Below are 23,814 nucleotides of genomic sequence, written 5' to 3'. Positions count from 1 at the left end.
TGCTGGGCAATTCACTCACTTGCCCTGCAAGCCCACCTTCGGGCCTATCCCTCCTTTCTGTTTCTGGGTTATCACCTACCATTCCGCTAACCCCATAACCTGACTTGTCGGTAATATTCAATCGGCTAATGTTTAACTCCGTTAGCTCCGCTCTGCTCGGCCCCGCCATTTATGGGCCAGCCCTCGTTGTAACTATATATACTCAACTTGTACATAGGTTACACCTCAGTAATAAAATCGACTAGAGTTGACCCCCTTTAGTTCTCGTTGCCAGTCAGTAAGTTAGGGCACGGACGTGTAACTTGGCACAGCACTCCTGGCATAAGTTGCTGAGGCCGAAGCCCTCCACCATGGAGACATTCCTTTGTCTCGATGTGGTCTCTAACAATGGCCGTGGATGGATATGACACCTCACACACCCATGGGTTTAGCAGTCTCTAGCTCCTGTGGAGGGCATTGGGGCTGCGCCCTGAACCCCCCTGGGGCGTTGCCCCAGACCCCATTGGGGCTCCGCCCCATGCCACGTCATCCTTGTTATTATTGTTCCCCATGTGCTAAAGAAATAATAAGATATATGGTGATTATTTATGCACCAAGGGGCCAGCCCTTTGAACCCTTGCTCCTGCAGAGGGCCATCAGGGCATTGCCCTGAACCCCACTCCTGTGGAGAGCCTTGGGGCTGCACCCCAAACCCTGCCCTGCCACTCATACACAGGAATGAGAAATGCCTTTCCCCCTCTTGGCAATGCACTGGGAGTGAGGCCCTGTTTTCCTTCATTTCCTGGCCATTTCTGCAAACCCACCACCCCAACTGATCAAGTTTTGTCTGTTATTCCTTGATAAGTTTATAAAACAGTGTTCCCCATGTTGCCATGAATTTTTTTGGAATTTATTTTATATAGCACACCTTCCTTTTATTTTTCTATCTTTTATTCTATGTTGTCCCATGTTGCCATGAATTTTCTGGATTTTATTTTCCTTTGTCGTCCCACATTGCCGCAATTTTTTCAGATTTTATTCTATACAGAACACCTTGGTTTTATCTTTTTTGGATGTTTCTGTTTCATGTTGTTCCAAGCTGCCATGAATTTTCTCAAATTTTTACCTTATATGGAACCCCTCATTTGATTCTGCTCCAGATTTTAATTATTCAATGATTATTTATCCATTTATTTTACATGCTAATAGCGAAATACAAAGAAAAAGAGAGAATACAACAGTACTACTGTTTATAGTACATGCCAATTTCGAAAACATAACTAATACAACACCACTATTACTATTATATTATTATTATTATTATTATTATTTATGAACAAATAATTTATTAATAAATAATTAGTGAAAACAACAAAAAAATAACTAATGCAACAACAATTTTAATTACTATTTACGATTATTATGACCTATTTATCTACTTTTATTTACCTATCTACCTATTTTATCTATTTATCTATCTATTTTACATGCCAAAGTCACATGGGAACAAAAAAGGGTTGCTCCCATGGGGGGGTTTGAACCGGTTTTGAGTGGGGGTATTAGTACTTTTTTGCATATGTCTGTGCACGAAAAAAGTTGTGGGAGGTCAAACTCAATTACTCATGTGAATTTCCTCAAACTGAACATATACACGTGATTTTCACATAAATCTATCATATCTCTCTCAGTTCTCATCCGTCTCTCATCGGGTTTTTCTCTATGGGCGCATCCCAATGCCCTCTACATGTCGTATTATTAGTTCCACTCGTCGTTTGGCGATCCTGAGGAGATTATGGCGATTTTTCTCATTTCCCACACAAAACTGTATGGTATTAATCTTATATCTCGCTTAATACTGCACCAAACGTTCTATAATTTTGCGTACCATTTTATATATTATCAACGCAAGTATTCCATATTTTTTCATATTTTTCTATGACGTCTGTGAGACACTGGGAGCGTTTTCCCACGCACAGACCATGCGCAGAGCAGACACTACATTCGTATCTCTGTCAGTTCCTATTCGTTTCTCTTTGGATTTGTTTCAACAGGCATGCCCTCTACGACTACTATTATTGCCCCGGCTCATTATTGCGCAATTTTGAGGGGTCCAAATGAAGATTAATGACAAAACCTATTATATCTTGCTCAATACTGGACCAAATGACCTGAAATTTCGCATGCTATTTTGTATATCGTTAACGCAAGTACTCAACATTTTTACATATTTTTAAGACATCTATGAGGTGCTGGAGAACGTTTCCCATGCACAGATCATCCGTGTTATAAAAATGGGGCCTAATTGGCCCATTTCTATAGCGTCCGGGTGCAGGGAGTGGCCGTGACATCGAAATAGTGTTACAGTTAATGTAACAGAGGTTTAACAATTGTCTTTACAATGACATTAACAAAGGGTGGCTTTTGGTGATTGTTGATGGTTAAGTTGTTAATATATACATATCACGTGACTTTGTACTGTACAGAGCCCATAAGAGGCTAGAAATGGGAAATTCCCATTTCCATAACAATCCATGGAGCTGCCACTGGATTTGTATCTCTGTCAGTTCTTGACCATTTCTTGTCGGGTTTTTTGCAATGGGCCCATATTGACTTTCCTTTTATTTGGTATTGCCCATGCACACAACTCGCACTGGGATGGGCCACCACTCGTATCTCCCTCAGTTTTCAACCGTTTTCCATTGGGTTTTCTGCAACAGATGCATCATGATCACCTCTCCATTTGATATTATTACACCACGACAGGTTGTCTAGTACAATTGTTAACATTGAAACAGCTCCCACAGCTCAGAGAACTGTATTGCTTATGTTAATTAATTTGTATTGAACAATACATTCAACCTCACTTCATTATCGACAAGATATATTATATATATATACAAAGTCATATAATAAGGTAGGCATCATACATAAGTAATCACTCTCCCGGAAATTTCCGGTGTGGCTGTGCACAGCAAACATATCGCAAGCGATTTTCAAACCGGTAAATAATCAGAAAACAAGAATATGTGAGATATGGGTTGGAAAAAAAGAATCTGGGAGTATAGTCCCAAATTATTTCATTTTTTTGTTGGAGGCATACACAGTACTCGGTTCTGCTGAGCTTTGGAGGGAAAAGGGAACAGGAACAGATTTCTTTTTTTCAATTTCGGCAGTTACTGCCATTCATTTCTGCCCACACCGGCCATGGCAAAACTTGAAGGGTCAATAATTTTCAATACCCCATTTATTAAAAATCTAAATCCACCAAATCACTGAAGGATGTCTATTATACAGCTTCCAGGCCCCCATTTGAGCAGTGGAAGTCCTGTGTTGACGATAAAGGGCAATGCAGTTTTGTGATTTTTGCTTCCGGAGAGTGATTACTTATGTATGATGCCTACCTTGGTGTGGGAAAGTGGAAAGAGCAACTTAGCCTTTCCTCCCATACTGTTCCAAATAATAACTTCATACAAGTTACTTTTGTTGGCAGCCTGAGGAACTAGGCTAACCAGGGTTGGCACCTACACCAACCCCTTACATCAGCAAACCTCAAAGGTCAATAGAAGTGATAGGCAGCAATTCTATCTCCACAATTTGCTCCATCCCCACAATCTATGTGTTGGTTGAGCCTCAATCAGTTCTATCACCACTACCCAGTGTACAATTACGTACCTCTACTTCCCATGGAAACTCCTTCATTACAATGAATATATTGAGCCATGGACTTTGCATCAAAAGCAGATTTTATTGTACCGAACTGAATTTCCTGGAATCAAATTTGGCTCAAGTCCATTCATCCCTTTTTTCAAACTTTGAACTTGAAGTTTTGGCAAGCGAGAAAATGACTTCAAGACATTGAGCAGGCATGGGAGCAGCACCATATTAGTGAGTGCAGCATCTGCCTTCCAATCTCTCCTTCAGATACCAAGTTGAATGCCCTCCCAACATGTGTATGGCTCCACCCCAAAATCCTGACAAACCCATATCCTCATCCTGGCAGCGCTATTGCAGTGGCTCTAACGGTAATCCTGTGCCTGACATCTTGTCATGTTGATTAGGCTAGCCTTATGGACATAGCGCTGAGTGGCTACACTTGCATTGTAAAGAGGGACTTAAGGTGAGACTAAACGGATGAAGTTACTATGCCAAGCTGACATGTATCTATTCTAGCATCAGGGCTATGCTACAGATTGACAGCACACATGGTAAAAGGTTTGCTTACTATTTTGGGGACGGTATGTTCCGTTCCCCCGTTCGCCTCAGGCCTCAGGTAGTCCGTCTAAATATAAGCTTTAATGTGCTGTATATTCAACGGGGTAGAGGTAAAAGGCTACTGGGCCTTTACAACTACTCCGAGGTATATAAATGTAAATTACATATCTCGGTGCAAATAAATAAAGAAATAATAGCATCACTATAATGGGAATTATAGCGATGCAACACAATATAAATATCACTATAATCGGAATTATAGTGAAGTAAGGTTAATCCCTTACACATGGAGAGGTGGTGTCCAATTAGTGGGAAGGTAAACTATGACATGCACAAAACTTGGTAAATTTGGCCTTTAACTTGTTTCTCACTTTTGTGTTGATTTATTTACTACTCGAAACCAAAATGTCATCTGTGTCCACTTGAGCTGATTGTGATAGCACCACAACCATTACTATTGGCATTGAAATAAAATTGATATGACATCTATATATCAGGGTACCCTCTAGAATTGATTGTGCAATAGAAGTGATATATAGCATGGCAATCGACATGGAAGGTTTGCTGATGTACACCACTCCTTAGTTGGCATGGTTGAACTGACAAACACAATGCACATTGGAGTGATGACTTCATTCAAAGCAGGAGGCAGAAAAGGAGACAGCATTTCTGGGTTGGTAGGAAACACAATGATATGGCCCTTTAGTGCTCATTGAGAAGTAGGGTTGGCAGAGGAAAAGGATGCACCTGTTGTATGTGAAGCAGGCACAGAATCATCACACAAATGAATAATTGTCAGGGCACACCCGCCCGACCCGGCTCCACCCGCCCTCACCCAGTATCCCGCTCACCTCTACTCCCCACCCTTCATCACAGTTCCTCAACTCTTGTTCTTCTTTCTGTCCTTTTGTTCTTTTGTTCCTTTGTTCTTTCTTCTATCTTTATCTACACAGATGACCTTTCCCCATACCTATGTATTATTGACCCACCCACGATGCATGCACAACACACCCAGCCCTGGACAACCCAGACGGCCTCACAGTGCAACCCAGCATGCGTGCATGCAGCACATGCCCTTGGGATCCCCCACAAGGACACCTGGATGACTGCGGCTGTATGCGGGGTGACGTGGCAAACCTCATGTGACCCAAGCCGCTTGTACATAAAGGTACCTGGGGTGGGAACTGAAGAAGTAACCTTCTTCTCACAGTTCCCACTTCAGGTAAGTAGCATAGCTTCCCCTTTTAATAACAACTCACAGTTCCCACTTCAGTCTGAGTGGCCAGGGACCATCATCCCGGACCGGGCCTGTCAGTACGCATGCCCGCTCCACACCCCACAACGGCCTCAGTGCCAGGCATTACCCCCGGGCCCCCTCGACCCTGGACACGTCCCTGACAATAATCCAGCTTTTTGCATGGCATCTGGCTATCAGAGCTTCTTCAATCAATGCCAGGTCAGAGAGCTCAGGAGGGATGGTGTTATGGAAATGGGAATTTCCCATTTTAGACTCTTATGGGTTCTGTATCACATGATTTGTATAGTAATAGAGTTTAACCAATCAATAATCAACGAAAACCCGCTGCCACACTACCTGTTAAACAACATGTTAAATCATCTGTGAAACCACCTGTAAACTCTTATGTCCAACCCCCTTCCCTATTCCTGCACCAGAATGGACAAAAATGGGTGCCTCCGGCCCCATTTTTGTAACAGATGGGGCCAAAAAACAAATCATTGGCAATAGCAGTGTTAGGCAAGTGCCGGCATTTTAATGAGGCATGACATTCTTTGCAAATGCAAATCAATATAGTGGTGGCAGTTTCAACCACTCCAAGGGGGGACAACATAATGCATTGTAAAAAAGGTATGGTTGGAAAAGGATGAGGTGCATGGGGGGGGTAATGTCTTTCAAGCAAGGAGGTGTCATAAGATTTGTTGGTTGAGCAAGACATGACGACGCACCACATGCCCATATCAGCTAGCCGATATGATACCCCTTCACCATGTGCTGCATGTCTCACTGTTGACTGTGTTCCACATGTAGCGCTTGTGCGTATCTCATCCTCTTATTATTCTTGTCTGATATCTGTGTAATTACCTTAACTACTTATACTGCTGTGCAGTTACAATATCAAGTTGGTTGTTCCCCATTATCCGAGTGTCCCTGCTGAGAGCTACATAACAACAAGATTGCAAATCAACAGGATCTGGTATCATCGCATCTTGAAACCTGGCTGCACCACAAACAGTGCAAACTGATGAAGCCAGGTGTTTGGAGCTAAGCAATGAATAAAAGCCATTGAGTAAATGGGTTTTGGACTCTGTTGACAGCTTTTCCAGCCATCATAAAGCACATTGCTGTCTCCATTCATTGTACTGGCCATCAGCAGATGGAACCAGCATTGGGGAGCATTCATCAGCATGCTGAAGCAATAAGTGGTGCAAGGTAGACATATTCGCAGAAGGGTCAAATGGCAAGTTGAAATGAGAGAGAATACGACAGAGAGCTTGCTCATGGATATTGACTTTGATGATGGAGCGAATTAGATTTGCATGGTTGATTAGTATTTGGTCTTCAGGCAGAGGGTTTGCACTGCAATGCATGTGGAAGTCAGAGACTGTCAGGGACAGCTCCGAAAGCGGCAAAGTCCCGGCGCGAGGGACCCAATGGGACAGATGCTGGCTGTGCGTAGCGGCAATCCCGTCACGGGGGAGCATCCCTGACCACTTAGCCTGAAGTGGGAAGTTGTATTATCATTAAAAGAAAGGAACTTGTTAGAACTGGGCAAGGGCAGACGATTCTGGAGGGGAACCGGAGACTTAGCAAGGAGGGACCTTGGCCTCAGCGACTCAAGCAGAGCACTGTGCCATTGCTGTTTGTCCATTTGGTCCTTAATTTCATAGGAGGTGAGCAGGAAGTCTCTAGGGGGCATTTCAGGTCGATTTTAGACTAAGGCCTAAAACGAGTATGTACAAGTGCTGATATATATGGAGAGGGCGAAAGACAAGGAAACAAAGGGGGTCCGAATCGGAACAAAGGCATCCAAATGGGAACAAAGGGATGACAGAAGCGGAGTGGTACCAAAGGTCACAGGGCTGAACCTGTGGTACATCCGAAAGGAGATAAGGAGGGCAAAGCCCAGATGTCAGGGACAGCTCCGAAAGCGAGGTCCTGGCGTGCGGGACTCAGTGGGATGAATAGCGGCTGTGCGTAGCGGCGATCCCGTTGCGGGGTGAGCATCCCCAACCACTTAGTCTGAAGTGGGAATGTAAGTTATCATTAAAAGGGAAGGCTACACTACTTGCCTGAAGTGGGAATGTAAGAAGAAGGCTACTTCTTCGGTTCCCACCCCAGCTGTTATTATATACATGTGGGATTGGTCACGTGGGGTGTGCCACGTCACCCTCGCACACAGCCATGGTTCTCCGGGTGCCTCCGCGGGAGATCCTGAGAGGGCCCACTGTGGGTGCGGGGCGAGTGCGGCGGCGGTAGCGGTGATGTAGGGATGGTAAGATACAGGAGGGGAAATGGGCATGCGTGCCGGTGGTACATTGAACAGCAGGAAAGGTGGTCCATGTAAGAGAGAGAGAAGGAAAGAAAGAAAGAAAGAAAGAAAGAAAGAAAGGAGAAAGGAAGCGGTGCGGAGCGGGGAAGCGGGGCGGGGGTCGGGCGGGGCATGCCGGGGCATGCCCTGACACCAGAGGGGAAGTGGGGATGATGACTAACTGGCTAGAATGGGAAGAAGCAGCAGTCCAAATAGGGATGAGGGGGAAATGCGAAAGATACATTACAAGCGGCGAAAGTGCCGAAGATGATCCGTGGAGCTCAGAGGTTGCGGAGCTTACGGAGGTTACGGAGGTGGGGTTGGAAGTCTGAGGAATATTGGCAATGGTGTTTATGTAGTATGAGGTCACCAATGCAATGGACTAAAGCTGAGGTGGGGTCAAAGTCCGAGGTAGGAACTATGACAGAGTCTTGGAGCGAAGGTACGAGGCGAAGGTACGAGTGGTGTCCAGGTACAAGGTATGGGACAGTGGCAGAAGGTTGTAACTTGGCAGAAGGTTGGCAGAAGAGGGCCAGAGGGAAGAGAGAGGAAAGAGGAAAAGGGAGAGGAGTGGAGGAGAGGAAAGGTGTCAGGTCCAAAGGTGAGTATCGGAGTGGATGGGTGAAGGGTAGGGGAATGACGGAAGGGTGGAGGTGTTGTGAGGAGGAAGTGGAGGAGTGGGAGGAGTAGGAGGAGGGTGGTGAGAGGAGTGGTGTTCGGTCCGAGGTGAGTATCGGAGCGGATGGAGATAGGACAGGAGAAGGACAGAGGAGTGGAGGTGGCATGGGTGTCAGGACCGAAGGTGAGTATCGGAGCAGACAGCGGTAGGGTAGGACTCCGGAGGTGGTGAAGATGGAGGTCCAGGAGTCGGGCCGGGATCGGGTATGCATGGATATGACAGAACTACAGTACTTACCTGAAGTGGGAAGTTGAGAAGAAGGCTGCTTCTTCTGTTCCCACCCCAGGTGCTATTATATACATGTGGTCAGGGTCACATGGGAGGAGCCATGTCATCTCCACACACAGCCAGACCTCTCTGGGTGTCTCCATGGGAGATCCCAAAGGTGTGCTGCTCTGTAGGTGGGGATGCACGCGATGGGTGCAGCGATCGGGGAGTGGTATTAGGTGTGTGATGATACATAGAGAAAAGGGAAATCGACCATGGAATAGAAATAGAGACAAAGAAGGAAAAAGGGAGAGGAGGAACGAGGCATGGTAGCGGGGGGAGCAGAGTAGGGCGGTGCGGCACTGGGTGCGGTGCTGGGTCAGGCAGGGTGTGCCCTGACAGAGACAGAGTGTTCTTTCAACCCAAAGTTGCATGGGGAGTCGGAAAGTAAATGAGCAATGAGGATGGATTGCAATTGTTCACGAGTTAGACTTGAACTGTGAAGATGACATGCAAGTTGATGAAAGCGGCAGATTGCAAGGAGTTCAAGATGAGATAAACGTTCAAAGCAACGGAAAATGCTGAACCAGTCTGGATATCAGTACTGAATGGTGGAAAATTCACTCAATATGAGGGAATAGTCATTTGGACCAGCATGATATCGATTAGAGTCTGCAACACTGTCAGGGCACACACCCTGACTAGCCCGGACCCGGACCCGCTTCCACCCACCACGCTTCCCACATGTGCGCACGCTCCACACACCGCATGCCTTGGGCCCGGTTCCTACCCCTTCATGTGACTTCCAGGTATCCCCGGAAGTTTTCCTGATATGGTGGCCACTGTGGGAAGATGAGAAGTTAGCTTCCCTCTCATCTTCTTACCCACAGTAGGTTGTGCCCTGGATAGGGCTGGTTACACCACAGGGCTGTGGACCATAGGGGAGGGTCATGGGGACCCGGGAGTCGTCCCCTGACAAACACCCAAAGCATTACATACAAGTTTCTGGAGTTCATTGTGTAGAAAGAACCAGGTCAACGGCGGTTGGACAACATGGCGGTTAACTCTTAGATTGTATATGGTAATATAAACATGTGTAAATACATGCGCTGAGGGCGCTTCCTCCAACACACCCTCTCGAACGAAGGAGCATGTAATTAATAAATGGCATGAGATTCATAATTAGGCTCATCTTGCTCTGCCATTTTTGCTTCATCCACATTTATGTTCTTGAACTTGTTCCTGCACTTGCGGCGTGTCTGAACTTCATATGGGCTAAGTTTGCATTCGAATTTGATATGTCCTGGTTGCCCGCAGTTATAACACCTGTCTGTGTTCCTACTTTCCTTGGCAACTTTGGCAGCCCAGGGTTCTCCATCGTGTGTAGTGTTAGCAAGGCGAATTTCCTCATTTAGAAGTCGCCTGATGACATCTTGAATGGTTGTAGAGTCCACGGGTCGGAGGGGGTCATCCAACAGAGTATCAACGACGACGATTAGGGGGGAGTATGATTCTGGGAGATTGCGAATTAGGATGTTGATGATGTCAATTGGGATCATGGGGGACTTGACATCTTCAAGATGACGCGCGGCATCTTCAACTTTGGTAATCCATTCTCGCATTGTGGTCCCATTGTAGCGCATAGAATTGAATTGATAACGGAGTGCAGCAATAGAACTACTGCCCTCTGTGCGGAATATGGTTCTGAGTTTGTTCCAGGTTCCAGGTGCATCAGTGTCATCACAATGACTGATATATTTCGGGGAGACATTGAGTAGAATCTCAGCTGCGGCAATATCGTGCTTTTCTTGCCAGGCCTGAACAGTCCTGTGATGCGCACTTCCAAGTGGTCGGGGTATATCTCCAGAAACATAGCCCCAGAGTTTCTTCCGGACTAAGTCAGCCTTCATGTACTGGGACCAGGCTGTATAATTGTCGTCACTTAGTTTGTCGAATGGGGTGGTGGCCGGCATGATGATTGAATGAGGAAGGAGTGTAAATTTTTTTTTTTTCACCCTCTGAATAACAGTGGTGCGATGAGGCGTGAGAAAAATTAAAGAGAGGTGATGACGTGGCAAGGAGGGGGTGAGGAAAATGTGAGGTAAAAATTGCATGCCTGTCTAAGGGCTTACAGCAATAAAGTGCCATGTCCCATGGGCTTTGAGATTACCGGTGCCTAATAAATAGGACTTTCCAAAATCGACGCGGGCCCAGCGGGACTTATCGCAGGTTCCTGCCTCAAGCCTGAGGACTTTCTTGATTAATGTGTGCCCAGCAGGACTTATCACAAAATCCCTGCCTCAAACCCGAGGGCTTTCTCAATAAGCGCGTGCCCAGCGGGACTTATCGCAAATTCTTGCCTCAAACTCGAGGACTTTCACAATAAGCACGTGCCCAGCGGGACTTATCGCAAATTCTTGCCTCAAACTGAGGGCTTTCCAAATAGATGCAGGCCCAGCGGGACTTATCGCAGATTCCTGCCTCAAGCCTGAGGACTTTCTCAGATGGCTAAGGAAAACAGGCCGGGGTACCGCGAGAGTCAGACGGATTTGATTGATACCTCAGGTGTCCAGGCGAGCCGCCTGGGCTCATAACCTGTAGAAAGAACCAGGTCAACGGCGGTTGGACAACATGGCGGTTAACTCTTAGATTGTATATGGTAATATAAACATGTGTAAATACATGCGCTGAGGGCGCTTCCTCCAACACATTGGAAGCAGAAGGGGAAAGGAGGAAGTCAAACAGGAATCGGAGATAATCATCGATAAGAACAAATTTCGCCCGAGTGTTGGCACATGCACTGAAGGCACTCAAGTAGCAGTCCCCATTGACAATATGATGCAGAAGCGTGAAACAGGGATCATTGATCGTTACAGGTTGTGTAAAAAGTCCATGCTTGAATGCTTCATTCACGAGGGAGGGAGAAGAAGCGGAAGTGGTGGACAAAAAAGCAAAAGGTGAGAAAGCATGGGGAGCTGCACTGTGTGATGGAGCGGCCATAGGTGAGGAAAGAAGCAAGTTGAGGGAGGGGTAACTGGAATGTTTTAAAAGGCAAGGAAGATTGGGCCAACTCAGGTTTCAACACACATGCAATGGTAATAGAACATGAAAGGGAACGGTTAGGACCAAAGAGGACCTCGGGAAGCAATGGAATATGCAATAATAGAGGACCTTTTTGCATGGCAATTCAGTCTAGACCCGCTACAGAGTAGCGGGAATTTGGATAATTCTATTAGAATACCAACCTTGTTTACATCGGGTAGTTGTGTAGCGGTTATTCATAGCGGTCATTCTGGGGCTTTTGAGGCGTTGGGGGCGTTTTGCCCCTCTTATTCAACTTAAAACTCCCTTTGTACGACGACGTTGCCACTCAGGAATGTCGCGTATATAAGGGAGGAATTTCTTAGACTTTTCTCCCTCAGATCTCTTATTCGAGTCTGAGGTGAGAACCATTCTATATCTCCTATTATAACTCATGTATAACTCTTGTCGCAGTCTTACGCGACATAGGTATTTACAACTTAGATCTCTTATTCGAGTCTGAGTCTTACGCGACATAGTCACTATTCTAATAAATTCCACTACAATAAATACAGCATAAGATCAGTCACATGCAGGGGGCCCCTATAGAAATTGGGTAGGCTTAGCAAGGGTCATAGGACAGGAGTATGCAAAGTATGTAAAGCATGTGAGGCAAGCTGATAGGCACAAAGTGCAAGTTGCCGAAAAGATCACTCCGGAATTTTTGCCCATAACTCATGTCATAGTAGTCTCTATGATTTCATAGTGTTTCGCGGCTCGGATGAACCAAGGCCAAATAATACATACTTCGACCGAAAACGTGGCAGTGCATTCCTTGTTTGTTGATTGCCCCTACAAGTCTCAGTTGTGCCGGGATAGCCGCACTGCCACGTGTCAACGCGGTCGCAGACCAACAACAACAACTTGTGGCCAAGGCTCAACCTCTCGACTCCGCTCCGTCTGCTCTTTGCCTGGCCAACGCCTGTCGCTCCCTTCCCTACCAAGCCTCAACCTGCTTTTGTACTCCTTGAAAAATCCCTCTGCTGTTCGTGCCGTATTCGTGCTGATGACTTGGGAAGAATATGACCAACGAGAGGCACGAGATAACTACTCATCATGCTCCGGTTCGTGGAATGCCCCCTTGAAGTATATTAGCTCAAGACCTTCACTAGGGCCAAGCGCACCTAAACTGAGGACAAGCAAGACATCTTCTCTGCGGTCCCAAAACACAGCAAGTACCAGTGTTATTACTCTGAAAGAGTATGAGACCCGTTTACGCTCCATCTCCGACGCTGTTGCTCAAACCCCATTTCTCTACGATGCTCCTACCCCACCCACTGCCTCGTTCATTGGATCCAAGCCTCCCGAAGAGGAGAGCCATGTCCAGGTCGACTTCTCCGTGTATACGAATGCTATATTTGGATCTAACCACAGATATCCTGGCCTCGATACCATTGCTGACGATATAGTTCGAAGTGATGAGTTCTCTCGATATCGAAAGACATATCTTGAGCGATACGGTGCCAAAAAGAAAGCGCCTTTATCTCCGGAAGTGCCTGACCCTGACGTGGATCTAATGCGATTGTTCAACTTTGTTGTTTGGAAGGCGCCATCATTTGGGTTTTCTCACCAATATGCTCACGATATCCATTATGGAAAGCGTCCGGAAGAGCCTGGCACAGCGCAGCCGAAACACCGAATCCCCCAACCTCGCTGTCTCGGTGTTGAATGTGTCGCAATAAAGAATAAGGAGCTTGGTTTCGAGTTTTCCAATTCAATACTCGTTATTGACTGCAACCCTAGTCTCGCTCCCCCCCTCCCGTTGACTATGGGTTTCCCCGGGCAGAATGCGACACAGAGTGCATGTCTCGTATTCCCGTGGAGCCTCGCTACGATCATTCCCCTGGAGGGACGAAACGACCTCGTGACTTTATACTCATGGGTTCAGATGCTACTCGCCAGCCATCAAAACGTCGAAAACTACGACATCTTCCCCCTCCTGTGGCATCCTCTCCCCTCCGTCCCCCAAATCTTATCCAGTATGCTACGGAAGCCATTTGCATCCCTGGAAATAGGCGTCATGTTCTTGGTCTGCATGTTGAAGGTGGAACGTTACAGTTCTGGTACTTTGACCGTGCTGGTTCTGTCTCTTCGACTATGCTTGATCTTGAGAAAGACGAACATCAAATTGTCGCTACTCTCCTTCATCTATCTCTCGCAAGCAAAGCGTGCTTGGGCTATGAGTCCTTCTTCAAGCTGTCTAGTAAGAGGGGTGGCCGGAGAGAATGGTGGACTGCTGAAGGCCATGAGATCGAGGTTGGAGGCGAGCAATATAAACTTGTAGATGTCATCCATTTAGCATCGTCTTTATATGGGCGGGGAACTACAGTTTTTGGGGCGCAAAGGTTGCATGGGCCTGAAAATGATCTCCCCATACCCGATTCAGTCATTGTCAAGTGCGCTTGGCAGCCAGTATCGAAACATAACGAAGATGAGCTGTTTCGAATTGCCCATGCACGCGGAGTTGAAGGTATTGCTAGACTCTATGGTTCTACCATTGTTGGCCGACTCTCGGAGGGGACACGCGGTAGATTGTGCAACCAGAGATACTTCCAAGATCGCGAATTTCGTATCCAGGTTATGGGACCGCGTTGCATGCCGCTTTACAAGGTCAAGGGCCTTGACCATTTCAAGATAGCGTTCACATCCTTAGTTCAAGGTATCTAGTCCACATTATCATATTCGCACATGCACTGACAATGCTTCAGCACACCATGATTTGTACGGAAAAGCAGGGATTTTGCATCGTGACATCAGCATTAATAACCTCATGGTAGATCTGAATGATCCTACTAAAGGTGTCTTAATTGATTTGGACATGGCGGTTCGTGACAAGGATCCCGATACTAACACCCTTCTGGATGTTCCTCCATTGCCGGGAGCAACACTTCCATTTCGCTCAGTCGAGCTTTGTTATCCTGATCCTCTTCCACGTACTCGGTATCGACATGATCTCGAGTCCTTCTTCTTTGTGTTGTTATGGATGGCTTTATATCGGGTTGGAAAGTCTTTTGATAGTCACTTTGGACATTGGAGTGCAGGAACATGGTCAGATATTCGCGCGACCAAGCGGGGATTCTTAATGCTTCCATCAATTACATACTTCTCGGATTCCATGCCTTTGAAGATGGAGTGGATTCTACCGTTGTGGCGGTCGCTTGCCGAGGGATACGAAGCCAAAGTTGTTGATGAAGAAACATTGGATAATCATGTGTCATATGATGTATACATGGATATATTAAAAAGTTCATAGAGGAAAATCCCCTTCCAGCGCTTTCATAAAGCGTTCATATGTAATAGAGCCCCCTGCGGTCGTGTGGTCTGCTCCAGATGCAAGCGCTTTATATCCAACATGAAACATGGAGTGCAGTGCCTTCAGGCTGTTGACCAGGCTCGTATTCGAGGAGGGCGCTTTCAGCAACTTGAGGAAGAAATGCTCATGATCTTGCTTGAGGAAACTGCTCTTGAAGCCATACACCATCTCCTTACTTCCAATTTGCCAGCAGGATGCAGATCGGCCATTACACTCGATATTCGCGAAGCTGAAGATGAGCCAAAGAAACGTCCAAAAGAAGGACTCGAGATCGTGACGGTAAAGGTGAGGCTGCCGTTCGCTGTGCGATTCGAGAAGATCCAAAGCCAAGAAGGGTGTAGAAAATGTGAAGGGGACCTCATCAGGAACGTAACCCCGATCATCATCTGGACCGCTTGAGAAGTCCAAATCAACGAGGAGCGCTTTGGCCGCGATTTTTTGAAGATCAATTTTTTCCTCCTGCCACATGATGTTTCCCGGGTTAATATCGCGGTGGAGGATACCCCTCTCGTACAATGCATGATGAACTGTGGAAATAAGTAAGAGAGACATATAACTCATAATTAAGAGGAATACGCACTCGAAACCCATGAGCGCATCATTTTGAGAAGTTTATCAGGCTGTGCTAATAAGACCTTGCGATCTTTCCTCGGCTTGCCATCCATTCTGAGGCCCCAGACAGGCGAAAACCTCTTCTCCATAACTATGGCTCGCAGCACGCGGTCACCTGGAAGGGACCCTCTAAAGGGCAATAAGTCTTCGAGGCGGCCTCGGACACCATGAGATAGCGTCCCAAGCTCTCCAGAGAAGACAATCTTTGGGAGTCCATGAATGTCGCCAGCCCTTCTATACAACTCGGCTTCAGCCGTTCGCGAAGATGGCTGCCACGCTAGTTTAACGACATATACGTGGGAACTAGGGTCGCTGGTCAATGTGACAGGAAGGATGCGTGTGCCTCTGCCACTCAGGCAACGATGCTGGTCGAAGGGGTGATTTGACGAAATTCTTGCTACGAAGGGGCCTGCATTTCCAGAAGGGTCGTCCGAGGGTATCTTTACAAGACAATCTGTTGGATAGTGCGGCCATGGACTGTCGTGAAAGAAGCACGGGTCGAAACCAAGATCCAACGAGGAGGCAGAACCAATTGCGGCGACAGCATCAATGAAAACCTCAAAGTCATTGTCGTCTCCTAGTTTCAAAACTGAGGTACCCAGAGGGCCTGCACGGTCAAAATGCCATAACTCCACCATGTCGTTCACCACCAACATCCCAAGCGTGAAACGCTTCAATACGTTCGCGGAGAGACTTTCCAGAGCATATGAGGCCAGTTGTTCTCGACAATTGAGGGAAATTCGAGACTGGATGTTCTTGAGACTTTCTTGGAGATCATTGTAAGAAAGTTTCACGGGTGGTGACTGAAATCTTGAATCTGACAGGAGGGTGGTTGCGTCCCTTTTAATTTCTACAGGTATGAGAACTTCATCCCAGCGAAGATCGTCCTTCGGAGGAGTGGAGCCTTTCCTTCGAGGCGGGGGTAGAGAGCCATCGGCCCGCTTGTGCACAAACACACCATCAGGTCTAGACCGATATCAGCTTTCTACTTTCCGCAATATCAACACGCAAGTCAACAACACAAACCTTCTGTCAGCATTCTTCACCGCCCCTCCAGGGGGGAACCGGTGCCGGTCGATGCACCCCATCTCCGATCCATCAACAAGCCCTAGGATCGAATTGACTAGAGCCACGAACGGCTCGTACATCCTCCTCTCATCGGTCTCCACGAGAGCCACTTGAAGGAATCTTGCTCTGTGTTCCTCGACGACAGTCATATCATTGAACAACTCGTCAATCTTTTCATGATTGGGGAACTGAACATCGATGAACTCGGGGAATGGGATGCCACGATGAGGCATTCCTTGAAGCTCGTATCTCAAGAGTTTGTCCTCATTATAATGGTGCGCACTAGGACCGCATGCGCTACTAATGCAAGTGCGCTGGGTGGTGGTCCCTAATTATGAGAGATGAAAGGCAAACGGTCAGAAAGGAGGGAAGGGGGGACAAACCATAGTTTGTGCTTGAAATGTGTTCCTCCTTTGCGCGTCTATGGCCAGCTTCTTTGGCATCACGCTCTTTAGCACTGAGGTCGGTAGCATGAACGCGGGTGCGTGCAGAGGATGTGGATGTGGGGTTCAGGGTGTTAGACTCGGCAATGGCTACCCCAGCCGGATGGAAAGCAGACCGCTTAGACAGCCGTGCATCATCCAGACCCAGGACAGAACAAGAAGAGGCCCGAGACATGGCGGAAGATTGCAGGATCATTGGTTAGTTACTGACCTACTGGCAATGACTTAGTCCGAGCTCTGGGGATGAAGTTGCAGAGAGGAAGGGGGGTTATGGTGTTGGGGGGGGGGGGGGGAAGTGGTAAGTGGGTGTGGCAAGATCCATGTTAAATAAGGGTTTGCTTTATTCTGTTCTGGTGGCCAGATTGCGTTTTAGGTGGCTCGCGCAGTGGCATCGTTACGCGTACATAGAAGTAAACAATTACCCTTACGTAATCGATTCATATTAAATCGATTTGCTATGTAACTATTCCCATTTCGGAAAATAGCGGTCAATCGTCCATTTTGGTCGATCACATGACCTGAATGTGGGGGTCGGCAATCCATGTTGAAGCGTGCCACCCCCACGTGACCCACTTTTCCCCGTGAAACCTGGCGAGTCCTTTGATCATCTAACAAAGTGCTCAAACTCTCTCCAATCTCTTAATTATTGTTATTGGAGCCTATATGCATTTAGCTGAGGCTTAGGCTGCCAGCTGCGCAATAGTTGTCTTTGGGTTTCTTGCCCATTCTATGTCATTGGTGAGTTCAACCGCCTTTAATGCCTCGATTTTAGCGGTGTATTTGAGTTCCTTTATCTGCCTTTCCCTCCTATTTTCTGCAACCTTCGCTATTCCAGCATCTGCAAGCAATTTTCTACAAGCTTTCTCGGATCCTGACGCGCTGATACATTGACCGGCTGCCCGCAAGATCTTGTGTTTTCTTGGTGTAAGCTTTGCTGTGATGAATTCATCGACAATTGATGCAGCTTTTTGCTTACAAGAATGGCCATTCCTTTTGACCCGGTTCCACTGTGAAGCCATGATACAATGGGATCCCTCATCAGTGCCCAACCCCGGTGTGTGAATGCACTTAAAAGAGCAAAAAAGGCCCACTTTGCGCGCGAATTCGGGCTTCGGCAACTGCCGTATGTACTCGATAACCACAAACCCTGCTGCCCAAATTTCTCCTTCATCTCATAGTGTCTTGACTTTACAGATGAATTGAATATATATTGTATTGGATGTATCTAGGTATCCGTAGGTTTCGTTTTCAAAATTAATGGCATCTTTCATGTTTTTCACTGTGATTTCTTGCCATATCTCAACAAAGCAGCATATTCAAAACGAAAAAAACCTAAGGTGCACTGGTATGGGTCACCAAGAACACTATTTTGCAATCACTTGAGTTCTATATTTGTTGTGTAGAGAGTCAAATGTCCTGCCGTTCCCAGCTTTATTCGCAATAGACAGCACAGCCACGGGTGGGTGAACAGTCGTCAACCTGAATTGCCGACCCCCACTGAATGGTCATTATCATTCAAATCGGTCGGGTGCGCGATGTTTGTTTTTCCCCAACTTGCGTCGCTACTGATGCAAGCCTTCCTCCACCGACAAATTCTTACTCAACTGCTTCGTAAACACATCCCACCGATCTCGTTATCCTGGCCTTATAACAGACTCCTTAACTATTCTCTCACTGAAGGGTCCCTCCTCCTATCCCCGCAGACCCCCCCTCGATGCGCACGACGCCATAGGTTTTGTTTTGGTTATCACTCAACAAGCCGGTTATCATTTCTGAGATTAAAGACGATCGTGCCTGAAGGCAGATGCCCAGATGCGCCAACGGTGCGGTGAGTCGCTTCGCCGTTGCCCCGTCCCCACATGTATGGGTTGAGCTTGCTTGGGACCCTTTGCATTTATTATGGCTACAGGGACACGGGTGATATTAATTACCCCTTGCTTGGTCGACCACCCCAGTGTAGATTGTGCTCTACCACCCGACTTCTTTGAGGGGAAGTGGGATTTAGACATCTTGTCTCCGGCTGGATGCAGGAGATTGTTGTATATGTCAAGGCTAAAGTATTCCATTGGCATGTGCTTGTTGGGGCCGGAAGCGAGGAGGCCGCTGGGCGCTAATGTTCATTCTGTGGTCAGCGAGCTTGAGAATGACAATTCCAGGCCAGTTTTGGATGCAACCGCCGGTTCCTGTCGTCATCCTTCTCAAGACCATCACTTAGACCGTCGTTCATGTGCGAAGTTGCACCGCCGCTGCCGTATCTCCATCTAATTGAAGCACCGGCAGTGTTAAGCTAGTAGACCACCTCAGTGACGGTTGTGACGGCAGTGCGCTTAGTGGAGCGACGAAGACCACCAAGCGAAAGCTGACAAAAATGGACAGTTATCGACAATTCGGCGGTCATGGGATGCTGGTACCGGATCGTCCAACCCCGGATGTTCTGAGTAGACGCGGTCGACATTACATGATATTAGGATGCTATACATGCGCATACCCTGATGCAATTGACCTGTACGGTGACCCTCTATACTACTTTTTTTAAGTTTAAGGTGTATAAATGCGCTATGGCCCGTTAGACTCAGACTCGTACAAGAGATCTGAGGGAGGGGGAGTAAGAAAGAAATCCTCCCTCTTGATACACAGTATATGAGGGTCGAGCCCCCAAATATCGTCAATAATTGCGACGAAATTAGAACTGTCGCAGGTAGTCACCGCTGTCAATAATCACATTATTGACAGTCGGATGACGGCGCCGATTGTTGCATTTCCAACACACTTGCCTAGGGGCGACCAGCTCCAATGTGGGGAGGTGGGAGTCCGATTAGGGGGAATTACGTAGTGAGAGTCGTAAGGGTTGTGTGTGGATGTGAGCGATTGGACATTATCCATTGCATATCCACATCGGCCATTTGCATGTGCCCCACAAATAGACAAATAAACTGGCTAACTCCGCTACAAATCGGCGCCCTAGCCGAATCATGTGATCCAAAATGGCATCATGATCGCTAGATCAATTCAAATTGGGTCAGTCATCAGTCAATGGTCAACCAAAATCGGGTGCGCCAATTTTTCACGCAGAATTTTTGGTTTACGCATATGATTCGCCTTCTGAGAATGAACCCCACCTTACTCAGTATGGAGAAAGAATTCCGGTTTGCAAACGAAGCACACGAGGTTCGTTTCCCTTATGGATGACTGCGTTGATTCCTGGTTTCGTTGGGGGCTTATATCAATGGGGACGGATATTGATCCACCTCACGAATCCCATCACCAATGTCCTCTCCTAGTACCAACCCCACCACTGCCAACAACCCTGTCCACGATGACGAGCCACTCCCTACCGATGGAGATGATGATATTCATTCCATTCTTCGCAAACTCCGTTTAGATGAAGGTGAGATCGTGTTTACTGCCAGCATTGTAATCGCGCACTTAGACATGTCCGTCTCTGTTATGCGCTTGTTGTTGTTTTGGGAATTGGGTGCGGATGATTAGTCGTTGGGCTTTCGCAGAATAACACCCATAAACGAACCGTTCGGTACAACGTATGTGTCGTGCTGGGTCTTGCTCTATTTCTTGCCCAACTGACAGGATGTGATCTCTTTGACGATTGCTCACATCCTTTTTCTCATTCCCGCCTCATTCCATCCTCCATCACACCCATACACCTATCGCCCATAATCACCTCCTCTCCGATGACACCTTAACCAACAAAACAGGCCGCCGGAAATTACATCTCCCTTGTCTTCCTCGAAACCGGTCGTTATATCCGCTACCTATTCCAAACATGGACCTCCGTCATTATTTCCATCCTCTTTGGTGGTCTCGGTTTGTTCGATGCGCTCTCGCTCCTATTCTTTGCGGTTGGTGGTGAGCGAAATCTTCGAGCCTTGTTGTGCCTCAGTGATAGATTCTTAATTCCTCTTTCTTTGAATGTTCAGGATCGGCGCTTCTGTTTTTGGTTCTTATCTTCTGTTTAGCTGCCCATTTCCCTGTTCTCGTCCGGTACGTCTGATCCCTCTTTTCATTCCTAGTCACTAAATACTCCCCCCCACCCCCTTCTCCCCTTCAATTTAGACTTTACTACCGCTGGTCTGCCAAATACGGCGGAGGACTGGGTCTCGTTAATGCCGGAAATCCATCCTTATTTTATGCACTCACTCAAGAACAAGCGACTGCTGCTAAGAAAGCGCTTGGTGTGGATATTTCGAAACAGAAGGATAATACGAAAGAAAGGTTTTTTGATTTTGATATCGCAAAGTTGACGTGAGTAATTGTTTCACTCCTGGGAGGGGAGGGGAGGGGAGGGGCAGGTCGAAACGAAGGAAACGAAAACTAATGACTTTGCATATGACGCTTAGGCTACAAATAGCTTCCGTCATCTACGAACACGATAACGACGCGATTCGAAAGGCCGTCGCTCTGACCGCTTCGGACAAACCAAAGACGTATGCGCCTCAATTATCGTCCATCGTGTCAGGTATCAGGACGAACTTGGACCCTCCTTCTCATGGACCGGGAAGGCTTTTGGAGGATTTGTTTGGGGAACAAAAAAGGGATGATGTGAGTCAGGCGTTGGATAGTGAAGGGGATAGGAAAATTAGGGAGTTTTGTGCGAAGTTTGGGATCGATTTTGAACCTGTTTCGGGTGAGCGGGGATTTTTTTTTCCCCCTCTTATCTATTTACTCATCATTCAAACACCCTCTCCCCCCCATTAGAACTGAACAACACCTCATCGGCCTTCGCCGGTCTATTCTGGGATCCCAACTCCAACTGGATCATCCTTTCCTTCAAGGGTACAGGTCCCATCGAATTCGGAGAATGGTTATCGGATTTCAACGCGTTCATGGTTCCCGTGGGGACGCATGTGAACCTGTTTAGTAAAGTTCACAAGGGATTCAAGGAGAGGGTGTTTCCTGAGGACGTGAGCAAGTTGGGGAACTTTAGACCTTATGATACGATATTGGCGGGGACGAAAGCTTTGGCGAAGTGGCTGAGGAAGAAGAATGGATTTGGAGATAATGTCAAGGTGAGATCTGTTTTTCCTTTCTCTCTCTCTCTTCTTCCCTGGGAATTGTTAATGTCACCTCTCTACAGATTAACCTTTGGTTCACGGGACATTCGTTGGGATGTGCGACAGCTTCGCTCGTGTATACCCGTATGGTGATGAACGACGACTTGCCGAAGAAAATAGAACTTCGGAATCCGTACTTGTTTGCGGCTCCTATCCTTTGCGACAGGCCTTCTGTTGAATGTGAGTTAGTTTGTGGTGTATGACTAGTAGTTCCCCTCTTCGTGGATAGGATGGGATTGGAAGGACTGACGAGGCTTTCTATTCAATCCAGCGTTCAACGGGAAAATGTTTGGGGATTCGAAGAGGATTAAGACTATGTGGCGTATCACCTCGAATGATGACGCTGGTACGTCCATTACTTGTTTCTTGGGAGTTCGCAAAAAAAAACGTTAGAGGGTCTGACGATGGGGGGTTTTACACTTTTGTAGTGGCCACTTTGTTGCCTGAATTGGGAGATTACAATTCATTGCAAATCTCTCCTAGTACGTACTATTCACACATTGAAAGTTTTTCGAATGATCTGTTTCTCGTTTTCTCTTCTTGCTTTTAGATAATGGCTTTGCATTTGCCCACTTGGGGACGGAACTGAAGCTGCGTAATGAACCTGACAAGTAAAACCACACTACTCCCCTTTCAGTGATAATTTGAAACTAATGGACCCCTTTCTTTTTTCTTTTTCCAGCTCGAACGTCGCGGGTAACCACATTACCTACGGAACGACCGTCCACCTCGACTCTGCTTTCTCCAAAGAAGAGATTGCTAAACAACGAGCTGAACATTTGGCCCAGCCTGGCGAAGCGAAGCGTGAACTGATTGGAGTGTTTTTGCAAAAGATTCCGCTAATTGGACGTTTGATCGCTCATTGTACTAGTGAGTGGGCAAAGCTTTTGGTCCCCCCCCCCCTTCCCCCCTCCCTAACCCAGACTTTTCTGCAATGCTGATTTTTCCCTTTTCCTTTGCTTCTTTTCGCGCTGGTGCTACAGTTTACTATTGGGATCAGCTGGATCGTGTGGCGATTGGGGAGTGCAATTGGGTCATCAACTAATTGACCAAGAACAACCCGCCACCGCCATGGGAACAAGGGGGCGTCGTTGTAGATTACTCTTCAGCCGTTAACCGTTCTTCTCGATGTCTCTTTCCGCTTCGCCAGGCTCGTTCCTCCCCCTCCCCCTCCCTCTCCCTCAAACGCCTTCAGTATCAAAACCCTTACCAACATTCCATTGAGCCATTAAGGTTAATTGTGTCGTGTTCTTGCTTTTGTGACTTTTCGAAATCTCCCGTGCTACTACAGTCATTCACGGGCCAATGGTTCACATTTTGTAATTTTGAGACTATGACATTGGATCAAAACCAAATACAAAATTTTTATGACGGATAGTAGCCAGGCTGGGTATGTACATATTACCGAGAGATATAAAGAAATGGATGAAAAATGAACGAGAATAACAGCAGACAAGGAAATGGTGCTTTCCCAGCTCAATGGTTCAGTGTGACATGGTGTGACAATTAGTTCACGTGCCGAACCGATAATTCAGTAACACGGCATGAAGCAAGGGTTTGCAGAATATTTGCTCTACTGCTTGAGCTGCTTTGCTTGTGCATT

At 46.9% G+C, this 23,814-nt stretch overlaps 5 protein-coding genes across 5 annotated transcripts; 3 read left to right on the top strand and 2 right to left on the bottom strand.

The window, feature by feature from the left end:
* The first annotated feature begins 12,380 nt into the window (after positions 1-12,380).
* Positions 12,381-14,976, top strand: EI90DRAFT_3061152 (uncharacterized protein). The gene is made up of 4 exons (XM_039060540.1): positions 12,381-12,770; positions 12,819-13,429; positions 13,450-14,365; positions 14,415-14,976. Exons 1-4 carry the CDS (start codon positions 12,428-12,430, stop codon positions 14,957-14,959), a joined length of 2,415 nt encoding a protein of 804 aa, XP_038915204.1. The 5' UTR covers positions 12,381-12,427; the 3' UTR covers positions 14,960-14,976.
* On the bottom strand, positions 14,697-17,424 carry EI90DRAFT_3061148 (uncharacterized protein). Its single transcript, XM_039060539.1, has 4 exons — positions 17,083-17,424; positions 16,658-17,027; positions 15,600-16,597; positions 14,697-15,546 (listed from the first exon to the last, which is right to left on the bottom strand). Exons 1-4 carry the CDS (start codon positions 17,336-17,338, stop codon positions 14,954-14,956), a joined length of 2,217 nt encoding a protein of 738 aa, XP_038915203.1. The 5' UTR covers positions 17,339-17,424; the 3' UTR covers positions 14,697-14,953.
* Positions 17,425-17,794: 370 nt separating this feature from the next.
* EI90DRAFT_3061143 (uncharacterized protein) lies at positions 17,795-18,343 on the bottom strand. The gene is made up of 3 exons (XM_039060538.1): positions 18,122-18,343; positions 17,978-18,066; positions 17,795-17,880 (listed from the first exon to the last, which is right to left on the bottom strand). Exons 1-2 carry the CDS (start codon positions 18,311-18,313, stop codon positions 17,995-17,997), a joined length of 264 nt encoding a protein of 87 aa, XP_038915202.1. The 5' UTR covers positions 18,314-18,343; the 3' UTR covers positions 17,795-17,880; positions 17,978-17,994.
* A 278-nt stretch (positions 18,344-18,621) lies between these two features.
* EI90DRAFT_3061139 (uncharacterized protein) lies at positions 18,622-19,677 on the top strand. Its single transcript, XM_039060537.1, has 2 exons — positions 18,622-18,970; positions 19,052-19,677. The coding sequence occupies exons 1-2, from the start codon at positions 18,955-18,957 to the stop codon at positions 19,405-19,407; spliced, it is 372 nt and encodes a 123-aa protein (XP_038915201.1). The 5' UTR covers positions 18,622-18,954; the 3' UTR covers positions 19,408-19,677.
* A 520-nt stretch (positions 19,678-20,197) lies between these two features.
* On the top strand, positions 20,198-23,652 carry EI90DRAFT_2996733 (Alpha/Beta hydrolase protein). The gene is made up of 13 exons (XM_039056217.1): positions 20,198-20,530; positions 20,632-20,681; positions 20,856-21,006; positions 21,078-21,141; positions 21,214-21,402; positions 21,498-21,782; positions 21,854-22,166; positions 22,235-22,391; positions 22,483-22,557; positions 22,640-22,693; positions 22,762-22,822; positions 22,894-23,081; positions 23,195-23,652. The coding sequence occupies exons 1-13, from the start codon at positions 20,410-20,412 to the stop codon at positions 23,254-23,256; spliced, it is 1,770 nt and encodes a 589-aa protein (XP_038915200.1). The 5' UTR covers positions 20,198-20,409; the 3' UTR covers positions 23,257-23,652.
* Positions 23,653-23,814: the final 162 nt, after the last annotated feature.

This window comes from Cantharellus anzutake (genome assembly GCF_015039405.1).
Source record: "Cantharellus anzutake strain C23 chromosome Unknown EI90scaffold_29, whole genome shotgun sequence".
In the NCBI taxonomy this organism is placed as follows: Eukaryota; Fungi; Basidiomycota; class Agaricomycetes; order Cantharellales; family Hydnaceae; genus Cantharellus; species Cantharellus anzutake.
The sequence above is the reverse complement of the archived record's forward strand: the minus strand, read 5'-3'. Positions and strand labels throughout refer to the sequence as shown.